The sequence below is a fragment of the Peromyscus maniculatus genome, chromosome 18 (genome assembly GCF_049852395.1).
Source record: "Peromyscus maniculatus bairdii isolate BWxNUB_F1_BW_parent chromosome 18, HU_Pman_BW_mat_3.1, whole genome shotgun sequence".
NCBI classification, from domain to species: Eukaryota; Metazoa; Chordata; class Mammalia; order Rodentia; family Cricetidae; genus Peromyscus; species Peromyscus maniculatus.
This window is the reverse complement of record NC_134869.1, coordinates 19,194,123-19,212,043: the sequence shown is the minus strand read 5'-3', so window position 1 is coordinate 19,212,043 and position 17,921 is coordinate 19,194,123. Positions and strand designations below refer to the sequence as shown.

General features: G+C 45.0%; 1 protein-coding gene across 6 annotated transcripts in view; it reads right to left on the bottom strand.

The window, feature by feature from the left end:
- The window catches only part of LOC107402647 (uncharacterized protein C3orf20-like), a 94,581-nt gene that overhangs the window by 13,358 nt on the left and 63,302 nt on the right, over window positions 1-17,921 (bottom strand). For all 6 annotated transcript variants that reach the window (XR_006065213.1, XM_076554635.1, XM_042263274.2 and 3 more), the window contains 2 exons: window positions 11,567-11,861; window positions 8,746-8,862 (listed from right to left, as the gene is read on the bottom strand). Coding sequence is in view for 5 of the 6 variants with exons in the window: in XM_076554635.1 (XP_076410750.1) it covers window positions 8,746-8,862; window positions 11,567-11,861 (412 nt within the window). In the remaining variant the exon portion in view is untranslated. The remainder of the gene's footprint in view (window positions 1-8,745; window positions 8,863-11,566; window positions 11,862-17,921) is intronic.

The following is a 17,921-nucleotide window of genomic DNA, read 5'->3' as shown; positions in this document are numbered from 1 at the left end:
TCCCTAGTCACTCCCTATAATACCAGGTAAGGACCAGTGGAAAAAAACATTTACTCCAAAGAATGAAGCTTGTTTCCCTCTCAATAGCTTTCCCAGTAAGCGTTCCCCAGACTTCTATACTATTGTAGGAAGTCAGCAAGCTTCCAAACCATTCAGCAGCTACGCCTTTCCTTGCATAGTCTGTTCTGGAATGTGGATGTGCACATATGGCTTTTTATAGCATTTTGCACACTGGGCACTTTTTCTAGGCCAATCAAGTTTTCTCTCTTACAGGCTCATGTAGGCACGGGCTTATTGAGGTGGCTGACGTTAAAAGACCTGAACTCCAAGCACACCCTGTACCCTGCTTTATAGATGTAACTTCCGGGCACTGAACTCAGGCTTGCAGAGTGAGCGCTTTGCGGACTGGGCCACCTCCCCAGCCCATCTGAAGGAAACAAAACCCAAAACCTGGGTAGTAGCACCCTGCGTCATTTCCAGCTGCCTTTATTACTGTCTTTTTCCTCCCTTGATTTTATTTTTAGTTAAGGGATCGCTCACTGCCTGACATGTTTTCTCACATGCTGTCTTCTGTGCTTTGGGTATCCACTCCAGGAGTACAGGAGATTTTTGTCTCTCATTAGCAACTGCATCCCTTTATTGATAAACATGGTGTGGCACTCCCTGAACACATTTTGTGGGAGAAGGAATAAAGGATGTTTAATGTGAGAGCTTTATTTGGTTAGAGCAGGTAACCAAGGAGCCTTGACTCTCTTCTCTAGAATCTTCCTAGGGCCGTGGCCAATCTCAGTGGCTTCCACTACATTCCCCATCAACATTCTGGCCCAAGATCTTCCTTTCTACATACCTGGCACAGCCATCCTTTTTCAGCTCTAATGTTCAGTAGTCGCCACATACTTTCCCTACAATTTTGTAGGAAAAGTATTAATCCATTAATCAATTTAAACAAATTTCTAAAACCCTGTAATTCTTCAGTCAGTATATGCAAGCCATTAATTAATTAATTAATTAATTAACCCATTAGCTGCAAAGCACCAATAGTGATCTTCCTAACCGACAGGGACACGCTTAGGCCACTTTATGTTGAAAACACTTCAATGTCCCTCACTGCTCTCAGATCAAGCCCATGCTTCTCCTCTCCCCCTCCCTCCCTTCTTCCTTCTCTTGTTGTACAGGCTTTGTAGGACTTGGCCACACCTCATCTTTTACAGCTGTCCTTATTTTATGACCCAGGTAGACTTGGGCTTTGGACATGTTGGCTCTGAAGTACCTGCAACCCCTCCAAGGGAGAGGTCCAGTGGGCACTTAGGTGTATGGTCTTGAGCACAAATGAGAAGTCTTAATTGAGATAGAACATTGGGTGTCGGCACCATAAAGAGAAGTCGGTATCAGAGTGAGCACATGGACAGTTCTCAGAGGACCAGTGTTGAACTCTGAACAATGCCAGAATCCAGGAAAGAACTCATGTAGGAATGCTCTCTTAAGTATTTTGACATCCCCAGGATCCAGATTCAGGTCTGGATCAAAAGGACCATATTCCCTATTTGGATTCCATCTTTTCTCCCACCCCCCACCTGTTTCCCTTTGGGTTGTGGTGAAATAAATTTCTAAAACCCTGTAATTCTTCAGTCAGTATATGCAAGCCATCCCTATTATTATTATTATTATTATTATTATTATTATTATTATTATTATTATTATTAGAGCCATTGCTAGCAGTTAAACAATTGGAGCTAGTACATATTTGATTTAAAAAAAAGATTGGGTATTTACATTTGAGCTAGAATAAAGTATGTATTTAGTATGTAGCTTGACATTAAGAAATTGAGATCCTAACCAGGTGGTGATGGCACATGCCTTTAATCCCAGCACTCGGGAGGCAGAGGCAGGTGGATCTCTGTGAGTGTGAGGCCAGCATGGTCTACAGAGTGAGATCCAGGACAGGCTCCAAAGCTACACAGAGAAACCCTGTCTCAAAAATAAAAAAAGAAGAAGAAGAAGAAGAAAGACAGAGAGAAATTGAGTTCCTCAGACTATTTCCTAAAAGTGGCAAGGAACGTTCAGGTGATACAGGAAACGTTATTGTAATGGTTCCAAAGACTGTTGACTTACATCCTTGGTGTCATAAATATTATCACCCAGAGATGGTATTTGTTAAAATACATTTGTGTGTGGTTCATTTTATCCCGCACTGACCAACCGTGAGATAACTCATTTCAGCAGCAGCTGCTACTCCCTCCTCCTCCTCTTCCTCCTTTTCTTCTCCTTCTCCCCTTCTTCTTTCTTTTCTTCTTCTTTTTCTTCTTCTTCTCCTTCTTCTCTTCTTCATTTGGAGTTGTGCTCACAATCTTCCACATTTGAAATTATGCTCACAATCCTCCACATTTGGAATTGTGCTCATAATCCTCTACACGCACCTTCTAGAGAACAATGTGGCTTAACTCCCTTTCTGTTTTTTTTGTTTTGTTTTGTTTTGTTTTTCAGTCTATCCATGTGTAGCCCTGGCTGTCCTGGAACTCCCTCTGCAGACCAGGTAGGCCTCACACTCACAGAGATCTGCCTGCCTCTGCCTCCAGAGAGCTGGGATTAAAGGTGTGCGTCACCACACCCCGCAGGCTTACTCCTTTTGAGGGATGGTAACAGTTGCTGAAATGTGTCCAACAAATTCCTTGGTCTGTAATTAAGTCATGGGCCTAGCTTCATCTCCAAAGATTCAAGAGTAGTCTCTCAAGTAGAAAATTAAACTGAGCAGGGTGGCACAGGCCTGTAATTCCCACACTGAGGAGTTCATCTTCAGGAAAACAAAAACAAATCAAAAGGGGAAAAAAGGTGCATGATGTCTTTAGGGAAGAATATAGAGCTGCTGTATTTGATTTTTGATTCTGAATATTAAGTTCACTTTATCACAAATAAATTGTACCAATATTGATTCTGTAGTTACTATAGAGAACATAACAAAAATAACAATCACAGCCCTAATACGATCAAAGCCAGAACTGAGGCTCTCGGAGGTTAAATAATGCTGATAAACTTCATAACTATTTACAGAATCGAGCTATTGCCACGACTACACAGATCGCTTTTTCTGGGCATAAGGGGTGCCACACTACAGAGACTTATTTTTCTTTTTACTTTAAGTACTTAGATTTCCTCTGGTGTCTCTTTCCTGCAGTCATCCCAAATGTGTGTGTGTGTGTGTGTGTGTGTGTGTGTGTGTGAGAGAGAGAGAGAGAGAGAGAGAGAGAGAGAGAGAGAGAGAGAGAGAGAGAGAGAGAAGACACTGAAAAGAAATGCACTGGACTATTGCCAGTGTTATATCTGGATAGTAGGAATGAGGTCAGTTTAACCTCCTTCTCTATGGTTTTCTGCATTTCTAAAATTTGTGCCACACCAATAGAACCCTTGCCCCCAAAGAATCCAAGCTATCAGCTTCTCACCGACGTTATCACAGAAGACTCCAGAGACCGTCATGACTTGAATCTAAGAAAGGACAATGGAGAGAGAAATGGCTCCTGAAGGTGTCTCTCACCAAGATAAACAGATGAGGACGTCCCTGGCTCATGAAGGTGGCCATGGCCCTACCTCACTGTCTTCTTAGTCTTGCCTCAGTGTCTTGCTGGGGAAAGGAAAGACAGACCCGAGCATCAGGTTAGGCCTGCTTCCCTGGAGAAACTACCCTGCTCTTGTGAGTCCCTCGAAGGACTCAGCCTTCACTACCAAAGGACTCTTCAGAAATCCTTCCATCCTCTCTACAGAGAGGGTGGTTGGTCCCTGCTGGGTACGACTACCAAAGCCTGGGCAAAATGTCTTTACCACCCACTGAAGGGAATCAGATGCTTGTGGGTGCAGTTTGCCCCACGGAGACTCATGCTCTTAAGGTGTGGCACAGAAGAGGCCTAAGATATCCAAAGGGCAGAGGAAAGTGACCTGGGCTGGGAGATGGCATTCTGCCCCTGTGGCCTCTGTTCCGTGTTACTCAATGGGGAATGAAGCTCCGGTGTGTGCTCTGGTTCTCAGCACAGAACGAATTCTCATCTCAGAACTCAAGCAGAAACCCCCTGGAAAACATCACTGCAGTTTTCATGGAATTTCAGTATCAAAACCTCTTGCTATATATATATATATATTTAAAAAACAAAACAAAACAAAAAAACCTTAGCCGGGCGGTGGTGGTGGTGGTGGTGGTGGTGGTGGTGGTGGTGGTGGTGGTGGTGAGGCAGAGCCAGGCGGATCTCTGTGAGTTCGAGACCAGCCTGGTCTACAGAGTGAGATACAGGACAGGCACCAAAACTACACAAAGAAACCCTGTCTTGGGAAGAAAAAAAAAAAAAACTTTACTAAATGATTTAAATTATAAACATATTAGTTTAGCACAAACAGATTGGGCCAAAATGACATTAAAGAGAATGTTTTGCAGTAATAAAATAGTTTGGGATGCACTTTTTTCTTGAGTGTTCTTTTAGCCTTTCATCCTGACTAAAAAGCTGTAGGATCAATGGTACACAGCATCGCTCACCCAGCACTGTAAGGCGTCGATGTGTTATGGATTATTATTCCTTCCAGTCCATGTTGGGGAGGAAGGAAATAGTGGAAGAGAGCCCCTACTAGTCCTCAAAAGCTTCCTGAAGCAAACATCCACGTCACTTTCTCATTCCTTCGAGATGGGACCTGTCTGGCTCTGTGATCACTTCCTCTTCGGTATCCTGCACAACACACTTGCATCATTTCCACAGTCACACTGAGTCAGAGGCTTCCCAACATGTCTCGCTTTGGTGTTTTTCCCCCTTGAAGACAGGGATCAATTCAGGACAGACAGAACAACGTAAACCTGGGACTTGGACATTTGGCAACATTTCCTAATGATAGCCACGTTCCCCCTCAGAGTCCCGGGTAATGAATGGTGTGGCAGACGCTTGCGTGCCTGGAGAACAAATCCTCACTGACCAAGAGTGGCAGCTGACATGGATGGTCAGCTCAGTTCCCACACTGCTTTTTGCAAGCTTCTGGCCCTCGTTAAACTATTAGAAAAAAGGAGGTTCATTTACTGTGGACATCATATCCATCCCCAAAGACTCTGAGCCTAACGGACAACAGAGGATCCTTCCCCCACACTTTCCACTGAAAGATAAAACATAAACCCATTCAGCCTCCTTCCCAGAACCAAAGCCGGGCTTGTGCCCATCCAGCTGCCTTCCAAACACCATCTGCCCACCGTGGTCTTTCCTTTCAGGGGCCTGGAGTTTTTTTGGCTCAGGAACGAGACACATTTATTTCCAATGGATCCACACTGCCACCCAGTGGACAGATAGGTCAGCCGGCTGAGGCCTAAGCCTTCTCTCAGTTTCACAGCCAGGCTTTAAATAGGAACCTGGTTGTTTCAGAGGATTGGGGGGTGAGTGTTCATTGCCTCTGCCGGGAATCACGCCAACTTCCCCTAGGAAGCCTTGGATGGAGATGGCACAGGCGAATGCCACTTAACCAAGATGGATAGTTCTAAAAGGGGGGGGGGGGGGGAGCTGGGTGATCATCGGTGACAGCCAGGTGTATGGGGAGGCACCTCCTACCACACGGAAAATATATTTTAGGACTAGATCTGAGAAAAATAATCCACTTTCCTATAGTGAAATCAACAGTTGAACGTTCTGTTTTACATCCGCCTTCGATGATGACGGGATCAAACTTCTGGCCTGTCTCATTTGTACCGAGTCCCTTCCTCCTGTCTAGCTGTCATTCGGCACACGGAGCAATCAGCTTACTTTCCACGCCAGGCTGAGAAGCTCCGCGCCTCCCAGCCACTCCTCCCAGGCTGGCACTCAACCACACACAGTGTGCGTTTTCTGTCGCTTCGTACTTTTTTGAGTATCCACGTAGCAGGGCTGGGATATGGACCTCACGGAGCTCTTCATTAAAAGTGCTCTCTGTGTGGGAAAGGACCTGGATTTGAGTTCTGATCCTGTCACTGGCTAGTTCCTGGACGACCTTGGATGAATTGCTTAATCTGAGTATTTCTACCTCTTTCCGCAAGGAACATCGGGATGGCAGCTACCCTCTGAATTGCTGTAAAGGGTCTCCTTCCTTCCTTCCTTCCTTCCTTCCTTCCTTCCTTCCTTCCTTCCTTCCTTCCTTCCTTCCTTCCTTCCTCCTTCCCTCCCTCCCTTCCTTCCTCTCTTCCTTCCTTCCTTCCTTCCTTCCTTCCTCCCTCCCTCCCTTCCTTCCTCTCTTCCTTCCTTCCTTCCTTCCTTCCTTCCTTCCTTCCTTCCTTCCTCCCTCCCTTCCTCCCTCCCTCCCTTCCTTCCTCCCTTCCTCCCTCCCTTCCTTCCTTCCCTCCCTCTTTTCCTTCCTCCCTTCCTTCCTCTCTTCCTTCCTCCCTCCCTCCCTCCCTTCCTTCCTTTGGCATGGTCTTGCTGACATTACACAAACTGACCTTTAACTTGTGGTAATCCTGAGAGTCTGGACTACAGACACACACTGCCATGCTCCACTTACTTGGAATATTTAGATAATCAAACACACAGAAACTACTTAGCATGGTGTCTGGATATAGAGTAAAACTCATGAATATTGATAGTCACAATGGTTCATCTTTTTCGTAGAACTAACTGGATTTAGAATTGTCTCTGAGCCAATGGGCATGTCAGTGAGGGCATTTCTGAAGAGTAACTGAAGGGGCAAGGTGCACCTTGAACGTGGGTGGCGCCGTCCTATGGAGGAAAAGGAAAAGCAGAGAAAGGAGCCAAGTACCAGCATTTCTCTCTCTCTCTGCTTCTTAACTGACAGCTGCCTCAAGATCTCCCTGCCTCACCTTCTCCACCATGATGGACAACATCCCCAGACTGTGAGCCACAGCAAAGCTTCCCTAAGTTGTTCTTGACACAGCACAGAAAAATGAGTAACCCAGTCCTCTGCTGTGGATATCGCTCTGTATGCTGTGAATGTGTTGCTCTGATTGGTTAATAAATGAAATGCTGACTGGCCAGTAGCCAGGCAGGAAGTACAGGCGGGACAAGCAGAGAGGAGAATTCTGGAAAGAGGAAGGCAGAGTCAGGAGTCGCCAGCCAGACACAAAGGAAGCAAGATGTGAAGGCAGAACCGAGAAAAGGTACCAAGCCACGTGGCTAAACATAAATAAGAATTATGGGTTAATTTAAGTGTAAAAGCTAATCAATAGTTAGCCTGAGCTAATGGCCGAGCAGTTTTAATTAATATAAGCCTCTGTGTGTTTACTTGGGTCCAAGAGGCCACAGGATAATGGGAGCCAGACAGGACCAGGAAAACTTCAGCTACAGTCCTCCTCCTCCTCCTCCTCCTCCTCTTTCTCCTCCTCCTTTCCTTCCTCTTCCTCCTTCTTCATCTTTGAGACAGGGTATCATTATGTAGATCAGGATAGCCTCACACTTACAGAGCTCTGCCTGCTTCTGTTTCCTAAGTGCTAGGATTGAAGGTGTGCCCCACCACACCTGGCTCCTTAGTGTTTCTTTCTTTTTTTTTTTCAAAGATTTATTTATTTGTTATGTATATAGTATTCTGCCTGCATGTGTCCCTGCAGGCCAGAAGAGGGCACCAGATCTCATTACAGATGGTTGTGAGCCACCATGTGGTTGCTGGGAATTGAACTCAGGACCTTTGGAAGAGCAGTTGGTACTCTTAACCGATGAGCCATCTCTCCAGCCCCTCCTTAGTGTTCCTAAAACACAATTTTTCTAAAGTTATATTTCACTAGTTTGTATCTATTGACTAGAGATAAACTTGTGGGTTTGTCTATTTGCTTGCTGAAATCTAGAAGGGTAAAAGATCATCTAGGCTGTTGCTTCTCATTAAAATCATCTAGAGAGGACTTTTTTTTTAATGAAGAGGTTCCTTTTCCTTTTCATTTTCTTTTTTCTTCCTTTTTTTTTTTTCCAAGACAGGGTTTTTCTGTGTAGCCCTGGCTATCCTGGAACTCACTCTGTAGACCAGACTGACCTCAAACTCACCAAGATCCAACTGCCTCTGCCTCCATAGTGCTAGGATAAAAGGTGTGTGCCACCATGCCTCATTTAGATGATTGCTAGAGAAGGCCAGCCTAACCCATAGTGACAGAAAGCCCGAGAGTGGGATTAACATTTCCTGTCCATGATATGCCTGCCAGGGGGGTTGACACAGGCTTAATTGCTTTGCTAAATGTTTCTAGCAATCCTATGAATTCATTATCCTTTTCTAAAACCACAAGATATTGATTTCATTTCCTTTCATTACACAGGAAGGTAATATATAGCATTCCCTTAGATAAAGCCATGAAAGTGTGTTTAGCAAACACTCCTTTCTTTCGTAAGAGACGTGGAGTAATTTCCTGAGGTCACACAGGCAAGTAGTGGAGCCCAGGTTTGAACTCAGTCTGCTTTCAGAGTTCATACTTTACCTCACTTTGTCTCACTCATGCTGTTGTTCTTTTATATATCCTTATGTCCTCAACTAGCTTATTACATAAGAAGCTTCTTAATGGCAAGAACTGACTTTAATCACTTCGGGAATCTCCACGTCAACTCACACGAGGGATGACTTGGCACCTCGGTTTTAAGAGGGTCTACTTTCTAACTTCATCTGAGCAGCACTACACTCCAGAAGGCCTATGCTCAGCGTTATTACAGACTCGAGCAAAACTATCTCTGCTTTCTCTTTAGCCTTCTACTGGTCCCGAATGATCTTTGAGTCAGGCAATGAACACAGCCAACAGGGAGCTCGGAGTCTTGTATCTCACACACATACCAAAAAAATTCCCGGGGTGAGATTGTGTCTTCGGACTAGGAGCGGGCGGCCAGGTTCCGTAAACTTAGACGCAGACGTCACATCGTATTTGAGCAACCGGAAGGAATCCAAATGACTCTACAGGAAAAGAAACAGAGCTTGGGTTGGGGTTATGTTGTTGTTTGTTTTGTTTGTTTGTTTGTTTGTTTTTGCTTTTTAGGTTTTTGTTTTTGCTTTGTTTGTTCTTGAGACAGGATCTTATTATGGCACCCCGGCTAGCCTCAGGCTCACTTTGTAGACCAGGTGGCCTTGAACTCACAAAGAGCTACCTGCCTCCTGAGTTCTGGGATTAAAGGCCTGCACTGCTCCACCATACTAAACCATAGCCCAAAGAGCTTCTGCTAAATTCCACAGCATTCTGGTCCTCAAACCCAAAGTTCTAGACTCGGCCTGCCCTGCACCAGTAGAAATATCTGAACGCTCACTGTGGATTGAAGGCCTGAGCAGCCATACTTGGCAGTCTGTATGCGTTTACCTGTTCCTTATCATGCAGTCTTGAGTGCTCCTGTGTATGTGCAAGCAAAGGGAAAAGAGAAGCCCAGACAGCTGCCAGCCATTCTCGAACCCGGGGCAAGAAACAAGAAATCCTCATGGGAAGCAAAGCTTTCCAGTTCCTCGTTCAGAGGGATGATTTTTTCCTACTGGGTTTCAGACAGGACCACCAGACCTATAGCAAACAATGACACACTCCCCAGAAGCTGGTCAGGGCACACCGAGGGCAGTACCCCAAAGACAACTCACCAGAAGCAGCGAGTGCTTTGAGGCTCCAGGCCTTTGCAGGTTCAGCCTGCTCAAGGGCAAGCACTGTGCGCTCTGAGTCACCCCTGAAGAACAGTTCTGGGGTTAGCATGGGGAGCCAAGCAGAAGAACGGGGATTGCATCCAGAGGGGAGTCTTTAGAGCCCTGGTTCTCAACCTGGGGGTCGCATGTCAGATGTTTGCATTACAGTTCCTAACAGTAGCAAATTTGCAGTTATGAAGTAGCAACAAGATAATTTTATGGTTGGGGGGGTCACCACAACATAAGGAACTGTATTAAAGGATTGTGGTGTTGGGAAGGTTGAGAACCACTGCCTTAGAGGGTGGAAGAACGGCATGGGCATGTCCGTGTGTTTAAAGAACACCCTGTAATAATAGGAAATATCAGAGGAACCAAGACCAGAAGCAGTAAAACCTTCAGAGATGACATGGAGGGTGACAAAGGCCTCAAATGGGAGGATATTGGCAGAGGGAGAAAGATGGATTAGTGATGTCTGTCACAGACAGAGTGGGAAGACATTGGCAGATGGATAGATAGATTAGTGATGTCTGCCACAGACAACAGAATGAGAAGACATTGGCAGATGGATAGTTTTTACTGTTCCTATCCTCTGGCAGAGGAAGTTATACCTTGTGGTTTGTTGTTTTTTTTTTTTTTTTTTGGTTTTTCGAGACAGGGTTTCTCCGTGTAGCTTTGCGCCTTTCCTGGAGCTCACTTGGTAGCCCAGGCTGGCCTCGAACTCACAGAGATCCGCCTGGCTCTGCCTCCCGAGTGCTGGGATTAAAGGCGTGCGCCACCAACGCCCGGCATACCTTGTGGTTTTTTAAAGCATACAATGACCATCTAGAAAAAGATGAAACTAACTTATGCATACAGAGGAATAAGAATATGATTACCTGGGCTTGGCTAGTTTAGTAGATTATTTACTAGGAAGAAAAGGGAAAGAGAAGAGGGTTTTTTTGTTTGTTTGTTTTTGTTTTTTGTTTTTTGGGGTTTTTTTGGTTTTTTTGTTTTGTTTTGTTTTGTTTGGTTTGGTTTGGTTTGGTTTGGTTTTTTGAGACAGGGTTTCTCTGTGTAGCTTTGTGCCTTTCCTGGAACTCACTTGGTAGCCCAGGCTGGCCTTGAACTCACAGAGATCTGCCTGGCTCTGCCTCCTGAGTGCTGGGATTAAAGGCATGCGCCACCACCGCCCGGCAAGAGAAGAGTTTTTCAGCCCTGAAATATTCTTCTATATCTTCATCTGAGTGGTAATATATAGGCACTGTACATACTCCAAATCCATAATACTATATACACATTTTAATCCATTTTGTGTTGCCATAACAGAATACCTGAAATTAGGTAAAGTATGGCTATTTTTTAAAAATAATTTATTTAACTTTATTTAATGTGCATTGGTGTGAAGATGTCAGATCCCAGGAAACTGGAGTTACAGACAGTTGTTTGCTGCCATGTGGGTTCTGGAAACTGAACCTGGGTCCTCTGGAAGAGCAGCCAGTGCTCTTAACTGCTGAGCCATCTCTCCAGCCCCATAATTTTTTTTAAGTTGTTCATTTGGCTCATGAGTCTGGATGCTCTCTGAGGAAGGCTCTCTCCCTGACTGCTTTACAACATGGTAGAGAAATATAGGGAAAAATGTCCACATGCAGAAGGAACCAAATGCATGGCGTGGTCTACTTTTATAACAACTCCTTTTCACGAGAACTGGCATGGTCGCGTGAGCCCTAGAAAACTCCAGAAGAAAAGCACTAATCTCTTCAAGGGGCTGTGCCCCTGGGATGCGGTCATCTCCAACCAGACCCTTTCTCTTCAAGTTCCTGGTACTCTAGTGGGGAGAAAGCATACCCGAACCGGAGCGACGCCATGAAGATTTGTGACCTTCATTGTACAAACACACTCTGTGATGCCAAATACAAAGCGGGGAGCCGGAAGACACTCTACAATCCTTTGTGTGTCGGAGGGAGCGTGTTGCAATGAAACACCCAAGCAAACACGCCCCACACTTTGTCCATGTAACGCTCACCTGAACGCAAGGCATGTGTCTGGATTTGTTCACTTCCCTGTAGACGCCGGTCACCTCCCCTATAGTCTTATCCTCTTTCTTGGCTGAGAACACACAGACGACGATGATCTGGTCCACGTGTGACAGCTGGTTGCTGATGAGGTTGTCATACTCCAGGTCTGTCACCTCGGGGATGATGTGACAGCTACATCTGCACACGACCCCTTTCTCCCCACACATTGTCTTCCTCAGGACCACAGGACAAGCCAGCTGGGAGGAAAACCACAAGTCCTTCCTCCCAGTGAGAAGAGGAAGCCTGGAGACAGAATGGTGAGGAGTCAGGTTATAGGGCTGGAAGGGCACAAGGTGAAGCCTGAGTCACGGGTGGGTGCCTTGGTAAAGCGTCAAGTCTAACGCTGGACAGCATTTGTCAATATGAAAGCCTTTTTGGCCCTGTAGGCCAAACATTATATACACGTAGTGGCCAATAGCACAGTACCAGGGTGTTGATTGCATTTTTTAACATGTGCAGGAAGAATGCATTTAAGGCTGGTCTGCAAGACACTTGCTTTATTCCCTTATAGTTAGAAACAGAGGGCAGACCCCTACACTAGGAAAAATGAGATTCTAAAGGGTCAATACTTTGAACCAAACTCCACAAATACAAGTAACAGAGTCGGAACCTGAACCCGTGTGTCTGTTTCCCATTCTAGCCCTGCCATCTCAACGACTCCTGAAGACGCCATTCCTGTAGCGTATTTCTGAGTTAGTTATTAACAGACTGTGAGGATTTGAAGGAGAGTGACCCCAGAGGCTCATATATTTGAATTTGGATAGTCACCAGAGAGTGACTATTTTAGAAGAATTAGGTGAATTAGGTATGGCCTTGTTGGAGACGGTGTGTCAATGGGGGTGAGCTTTGAGGTTTCAAAAGGTCACGCCAGCTCCCCCTGCCTGTTGTCTGTGGATGAGGATGTAAAGCTCTCACCTACTGCTCCAGCGCCACGCCTGTCTGCTCGCTGCTATGATGATCATGGGCTAACCTAAACTGAGCAAGCCCCCAATTAAACGCTTTCTTCTATGAGTTACCTTGGTCATGGTGTCTCTTTACAGAAACAGAACGGTAAGACATGGACAATATAAGGCATGTAACTTAACAGAGTGGAAGTCAGAAAGGTGAATTCCAGTCTGTCCGTGTCTATCATTTGAAATGTAACTTGAGTCTTCCACTTCTTTGTGCCTGGGTATTCCTATCTGTTTGTGGGAGAAAGTTCATGTTTCCACCAAACTCCCAGGAAAGTAATGAAGCATTATAGAAAACAACTCCATGAAGTTGGATTAGCTTTTTATGAGATGCTAAAATCTGCTTAAAATTCAGTATTTTCATTATTAACAATTATAAGTCCTAGTAGTGAGGACAGCTAATCGCTCAAGTATTCACCGTCGGCTTCAGTTTCTTTTGTTCTGAAGCCAATTATTGTGGACCTAATGTTTGTATCCCCTTAAAATGTGTATGTTAGAGCTGGGGGTATAGCTCAGTTGGTAGAATGCTTGCCTAGCATGCATGATCTTCTTGATCCAGCACCACATAAACCAAACATGGTGACACATTCCTGTGAATCCTAGCACTCAAGGTGGAGGAAAGATTATGAGTTTGAGGCTAGCCTGGACTACATGAGGCCAGCCTGAGCTAATAACACCCTGCCTCAAAACAAAGCAATAAATTTATTTGTTGAAGTCCCAACCCTCAATACACCTGCACTAAGACAAGTTCTTTTTGGGAAGTAACAGGGTTAAATTAAGTCATAAGGGGACAAGCCTGACCTGGCATAAGAGATTAATGCTCTTATGAGAAAAACCAGAGAGCTGTTCTTCAGTTGCTCTCTACTTTTTTTTTTTTTTGAAGGAGGGATGAGATAGGGTCTCTCTACATAGTCCTGGATATCCTGGAACTCACTATGTAGATAAAGTTGACCTTGAACTCATAGAGGTCTGCCTGCCTTTGCCTCCCAAGTGTTGGGACTAAAGTCTACATATTTTTTGAGACAGGGTCTCTCATTGAATTTGGAACTCATGACTTCTGCTAGGCTGGTCAGCCAATGAGCTCCAGCTCTTGCCTAGACCCATGTACCTGGCTTTGACATGGGTGCTGGGAATCCAAACTTAAGTTCTGAAGCTTTTAAGAAAGTCACTTTACTGACTAACGTTGGGGGAATATTATTTTAAGGTGTGTTACTTTTGTTTATGTTGCATTTGTTTAACTCTGTGAAGCTGTGTTACTGTGCCTGTCTAAAACACCTGATGGCCTAATAAAGAGCTGAATGGCTAATAGCAAGGCAGGAGAAAGGATAGACAGGGCTGGAAGTCAAAGAGAATATATAGAAGGAGAAATCTGGAAGAAAGGAGGAGAAACAAGAGAGCAAGAGAACAAGGAGAGGAGAACTCCAGGGACCAGGCACCCAGCTACACAGCAAGACATGGAGTAAGAGTAAGATTTACAGAAGTAAGAGGATGGGAAAATCTCAGAGGCAAAAGATAGATGGGATAATTTAAAGTTAAGGAAGGCTGGCTAGAAACAAGCCAAGCTAAGGCTAGACATTTATAATTAAGAATAAGCCTCCATGTGTGACTTATTGGGAGCTGGGTGGTGGGTCCCACAAGAGAGCAAAAACAAACAACAAAAGACTGAACCAACTTCCCAGACTCTCCAGGTTACCATTACCAGACCTAGCTCTGAATATAAATCCTTGAGACAACTGAAGAAAAACATCAGTAGATAGGGAGGAGTAATATCTCTCTCTCTCTCTCTCTCTCTCTCTCTCTCTCTCTCTCTCTCTCTCTCTCTCTGGCATTAAAGGTGGTAGATACAGTGTTAATATTTGACAAGTGTTTCTAGCTTATTTCTTACACAACCTCACGAAGTAGGTGCTATTAGTGCTCAGGTGCCAGGTTCTTGAAGGCTTCCTAGCTGGTGCGGTTCTGCTATCAGCATTCTACCCTACTGCCCCTCCACCAACCATCCATCACATGTCACACACGGGATTTAGCAGGAAACTGAACCACAGCAAGAAAACCATAAGAAGCAGCAATGACACTTAAGACAGGCTTTCTCCAGCACAGCTAACTTTAATTCACGGGTGAGTGAAGGCCTGCTGCTCTTTTACGTCAGGATTTGAAGTCTAAGGTGGATCTGCAAGTTTCGGCTACATTTTGTAAACATAAACGAAGGCCCCATCGAGTATCAATGCCTTTGAGGTCTCACTGATACCTAGGCTACTGAGCCACAAAAACAAGTTGACCTCTAAGTGTGAAGTGTGTTTTTAACCTCCCTGGGGTAATTTTGATGTCTAAATGAACATCATGGAGCACACTTGCGTGGTGATGGCTTGCTTCACCACTATAGGCTTGAGATGTGGCTAATCTTGCTTTTTCATACAGTTCAAGGCACTACATGAATACTAACCCTGCTATAGGGACCCAACTTGACATGACTACAGCCATCTTGTAAAAAGTGATTTAATTATGTATATGGGGGGGTGCACTTGAGTATAGAGCCTTCAGAAGCCACAGAAGGCAGGGTCCCCCTTGAAATGGATTTACAAGTGGTTGTGAGCTGTCCAGTATGGATGCTAGGAACCAAACTTGATTCTTCTGCGAGAATAGTGCATACTGGCAACCTCTGAGCTGTCTTTCTAGCTCTTTACAATAACCATCATGATCATAACAGCTACAGTTTCCTGTTGGGTGACCCTGATGTGCAGTCTAAGCCCTACAGGGCAAAGACATTAAGACAGCCATTTGCACAGTTCTGGCTGCCCACTGACTCCTGAATATTTCTTAACAGATTCTTGACATGCCAACACCTTTCAAGAAAGCTACTATGCATTCAAGTTGGCCTCAGCCCAACTTTGCCCACTGTGCTGGCTAATTTTATGTCAGCTTGACACAAATCAGAGTTATCTGAAAAGAGAGAACCTCAGTTGAGAAAATGCCTCCATTAAGATCAGGCTATAGAGCATTTTCTTAATTAGTGATCGATGGGGGATGGCCCAGCCCATTGTGGGTGGTGCCATCCCTGGGCTGGTGGTCCTGGGTTCTATAAGAAAGTGGGCTGAGCAAGCCAGTAAGTACCACCCTTCCATGGCCTCTGCATCAGCTCCTGCCTCCAGGTTCTGTTTGAGTTCCTGTCCTGCCTTCCTTTAGTGATAGACTACAATGTGTAAGTGTAAGCCAAATAAACCCTTTCCTCCTCAACTTGCATTTGGGTCATGGTGTTTTGTCATAGCAAAAGAAACCCTAACCAAGACACCCACCATGTAACTGCCTTCCTCCTGCAATGGGGTGCAGAGATCATTCTCCTGGCCATCATATGAGACACTGTTCTGTCCATAAGTCCCTGATAAACTACACTCTGCAATAATTGGCCTCCTTTTGGCCTCTTCCACTTGGGGTTGTTGGTTCTTGAATATCATAGCTTAGGTCTTTCTGAACCCTTGCTTATTATCTATCTGTCTTTGGAATAATCCTGCTGCACACTGTGTGAATATATGTGGCTATGATTGGTTTAATAAACAATCTAACTGGCTAACAGCTGAACAGGATAGTTAGGCAGGAAAACCAAACTGAGAATGATGGGATGAGAAAGGGCAAAGCCAGAGGAGTTGTCAGCCAGGTGCAGAACAAGTTGGACACACAAAATAGGATAGAGGTAAAAGCCACAAGCCTCAGGGAAGCACATAGATAATAGAAATGAATTAAGTTGTAAGAGCTAGTTAGTAACAAGCCTGAGCTATCGGTCCAGCATTTATAATTTATATTAAGTCTCCAAGTCAGTTATTTGGGAAGCAGCTGCTGGTTATTTGGAAGCAGGCAGTCAGGACAGGGAGAACTTCTACAGTCTTCCACACCCTAAGCTCAGCAGTACCACACTGCTCAGCATCCCTCTGATGTGACTGCATCATCCTATCAAGGGCCTTTGCTCATATACCCACAGTGCTGCTCTGTTAGCTGAGCCCCAGCTTCCCTGGCTCTAACGTGGGGCAAGGGCTTACTTACAGCTGAGCACAGGCTGGTCATGAACAGTAACTGAAATCCTGAATGGAATTGTGTTTAACTCAGTCCTTGTGGAGAGAGGAGTTCGGGGCATTGTAACTAACCCTGACGGCAGCAGGATTCCACACTGTCCTCATTTCTCAGATGAAAAAGTCACTGCCACCACCACCTGAACTCAGGACTCTACACAAATGTTCCCCAAACCATCCTTCTTTGCAACTCAGTGTTAGGGGGCAGCATTGGTGGTCACACTCAGTGTGGGTGTATGTAAGGTCCTAGATGTTCAGTCCCCCAACCTCAGCATTACACAAACACACACACACACACACACACACACACACACACACACACACACACACACAGAGTTATTATTTGATGAAAAATGCCTCCCATAGGCTTTTGCATCCAAACACTTGGTTCCCACCTGCAGTGTGTTTGGGGAGGTTATGGAACTTTTAGGAGGTACAGTTGTTAGAGGAAATAGACCACTAGGGGTGGGCTTTGCAGGTTTATAGCCTTGTCCCACATCCTGTTAGTTCTAGAGGCTTCCTGTGTTCAGATGAAGTGTGATCAGCCAACTTCCTGCTCCTCTGGGCGTGCCTTACCTTCCCCACCATTATGGCTCTAGGCTGCTGGAATAGTATGCCAAAATGGACTCTCTTTCCTTAAGTTGCTTTTGGTCATAGTATTGTATCACAGCAAGAGAAAAATAACACACACACACACACACACCTGCACACACACACCTCGCACACATGCATTTGCACATACACACACATGCACACATACGTGCAAGCATTCACACACATCCTCCCTTTCTAAAAAACTGTCCTTCCTCAGCATATCTTTCCCATTCTAGCTCTACTGCTCTGTTAACATGTCATTGCTATTCTTCTGTTTATTCACACTCCATACCATCTCTTCCTGAAGACTTGAAGCCTTTGGAGGATGTTGACCAAGTCTTTCCCTCATTGACTGCGCCTAGCCACAGACCTGTGGGTGACTGATAACAGCTGCAGTAATTCACGGTGTGGCCAGCCATCTCATGGCACCACTTTATGTAGCAGCATTCGTGAAGTATGGTGACAAGGCTTCAAATACTCAGCCTTTCACCAGAGAAACTTCTCCTTGTAACAAAAGGAAGCCATTACAGAAAAACCATAAACAGTCAAAACAAGTGATCATATGGTGTCCAGCCCCAGCTGGTCCATCTATGACAACTCCTGCACCTGAAGTTCAGAGAGCATCACTGAAGAGGAGGCAGAAAGCTCATTAAGAGCAAGAGTCTTAGAAAGGCTACTGTGAGATTATGTCTAGAAATGAC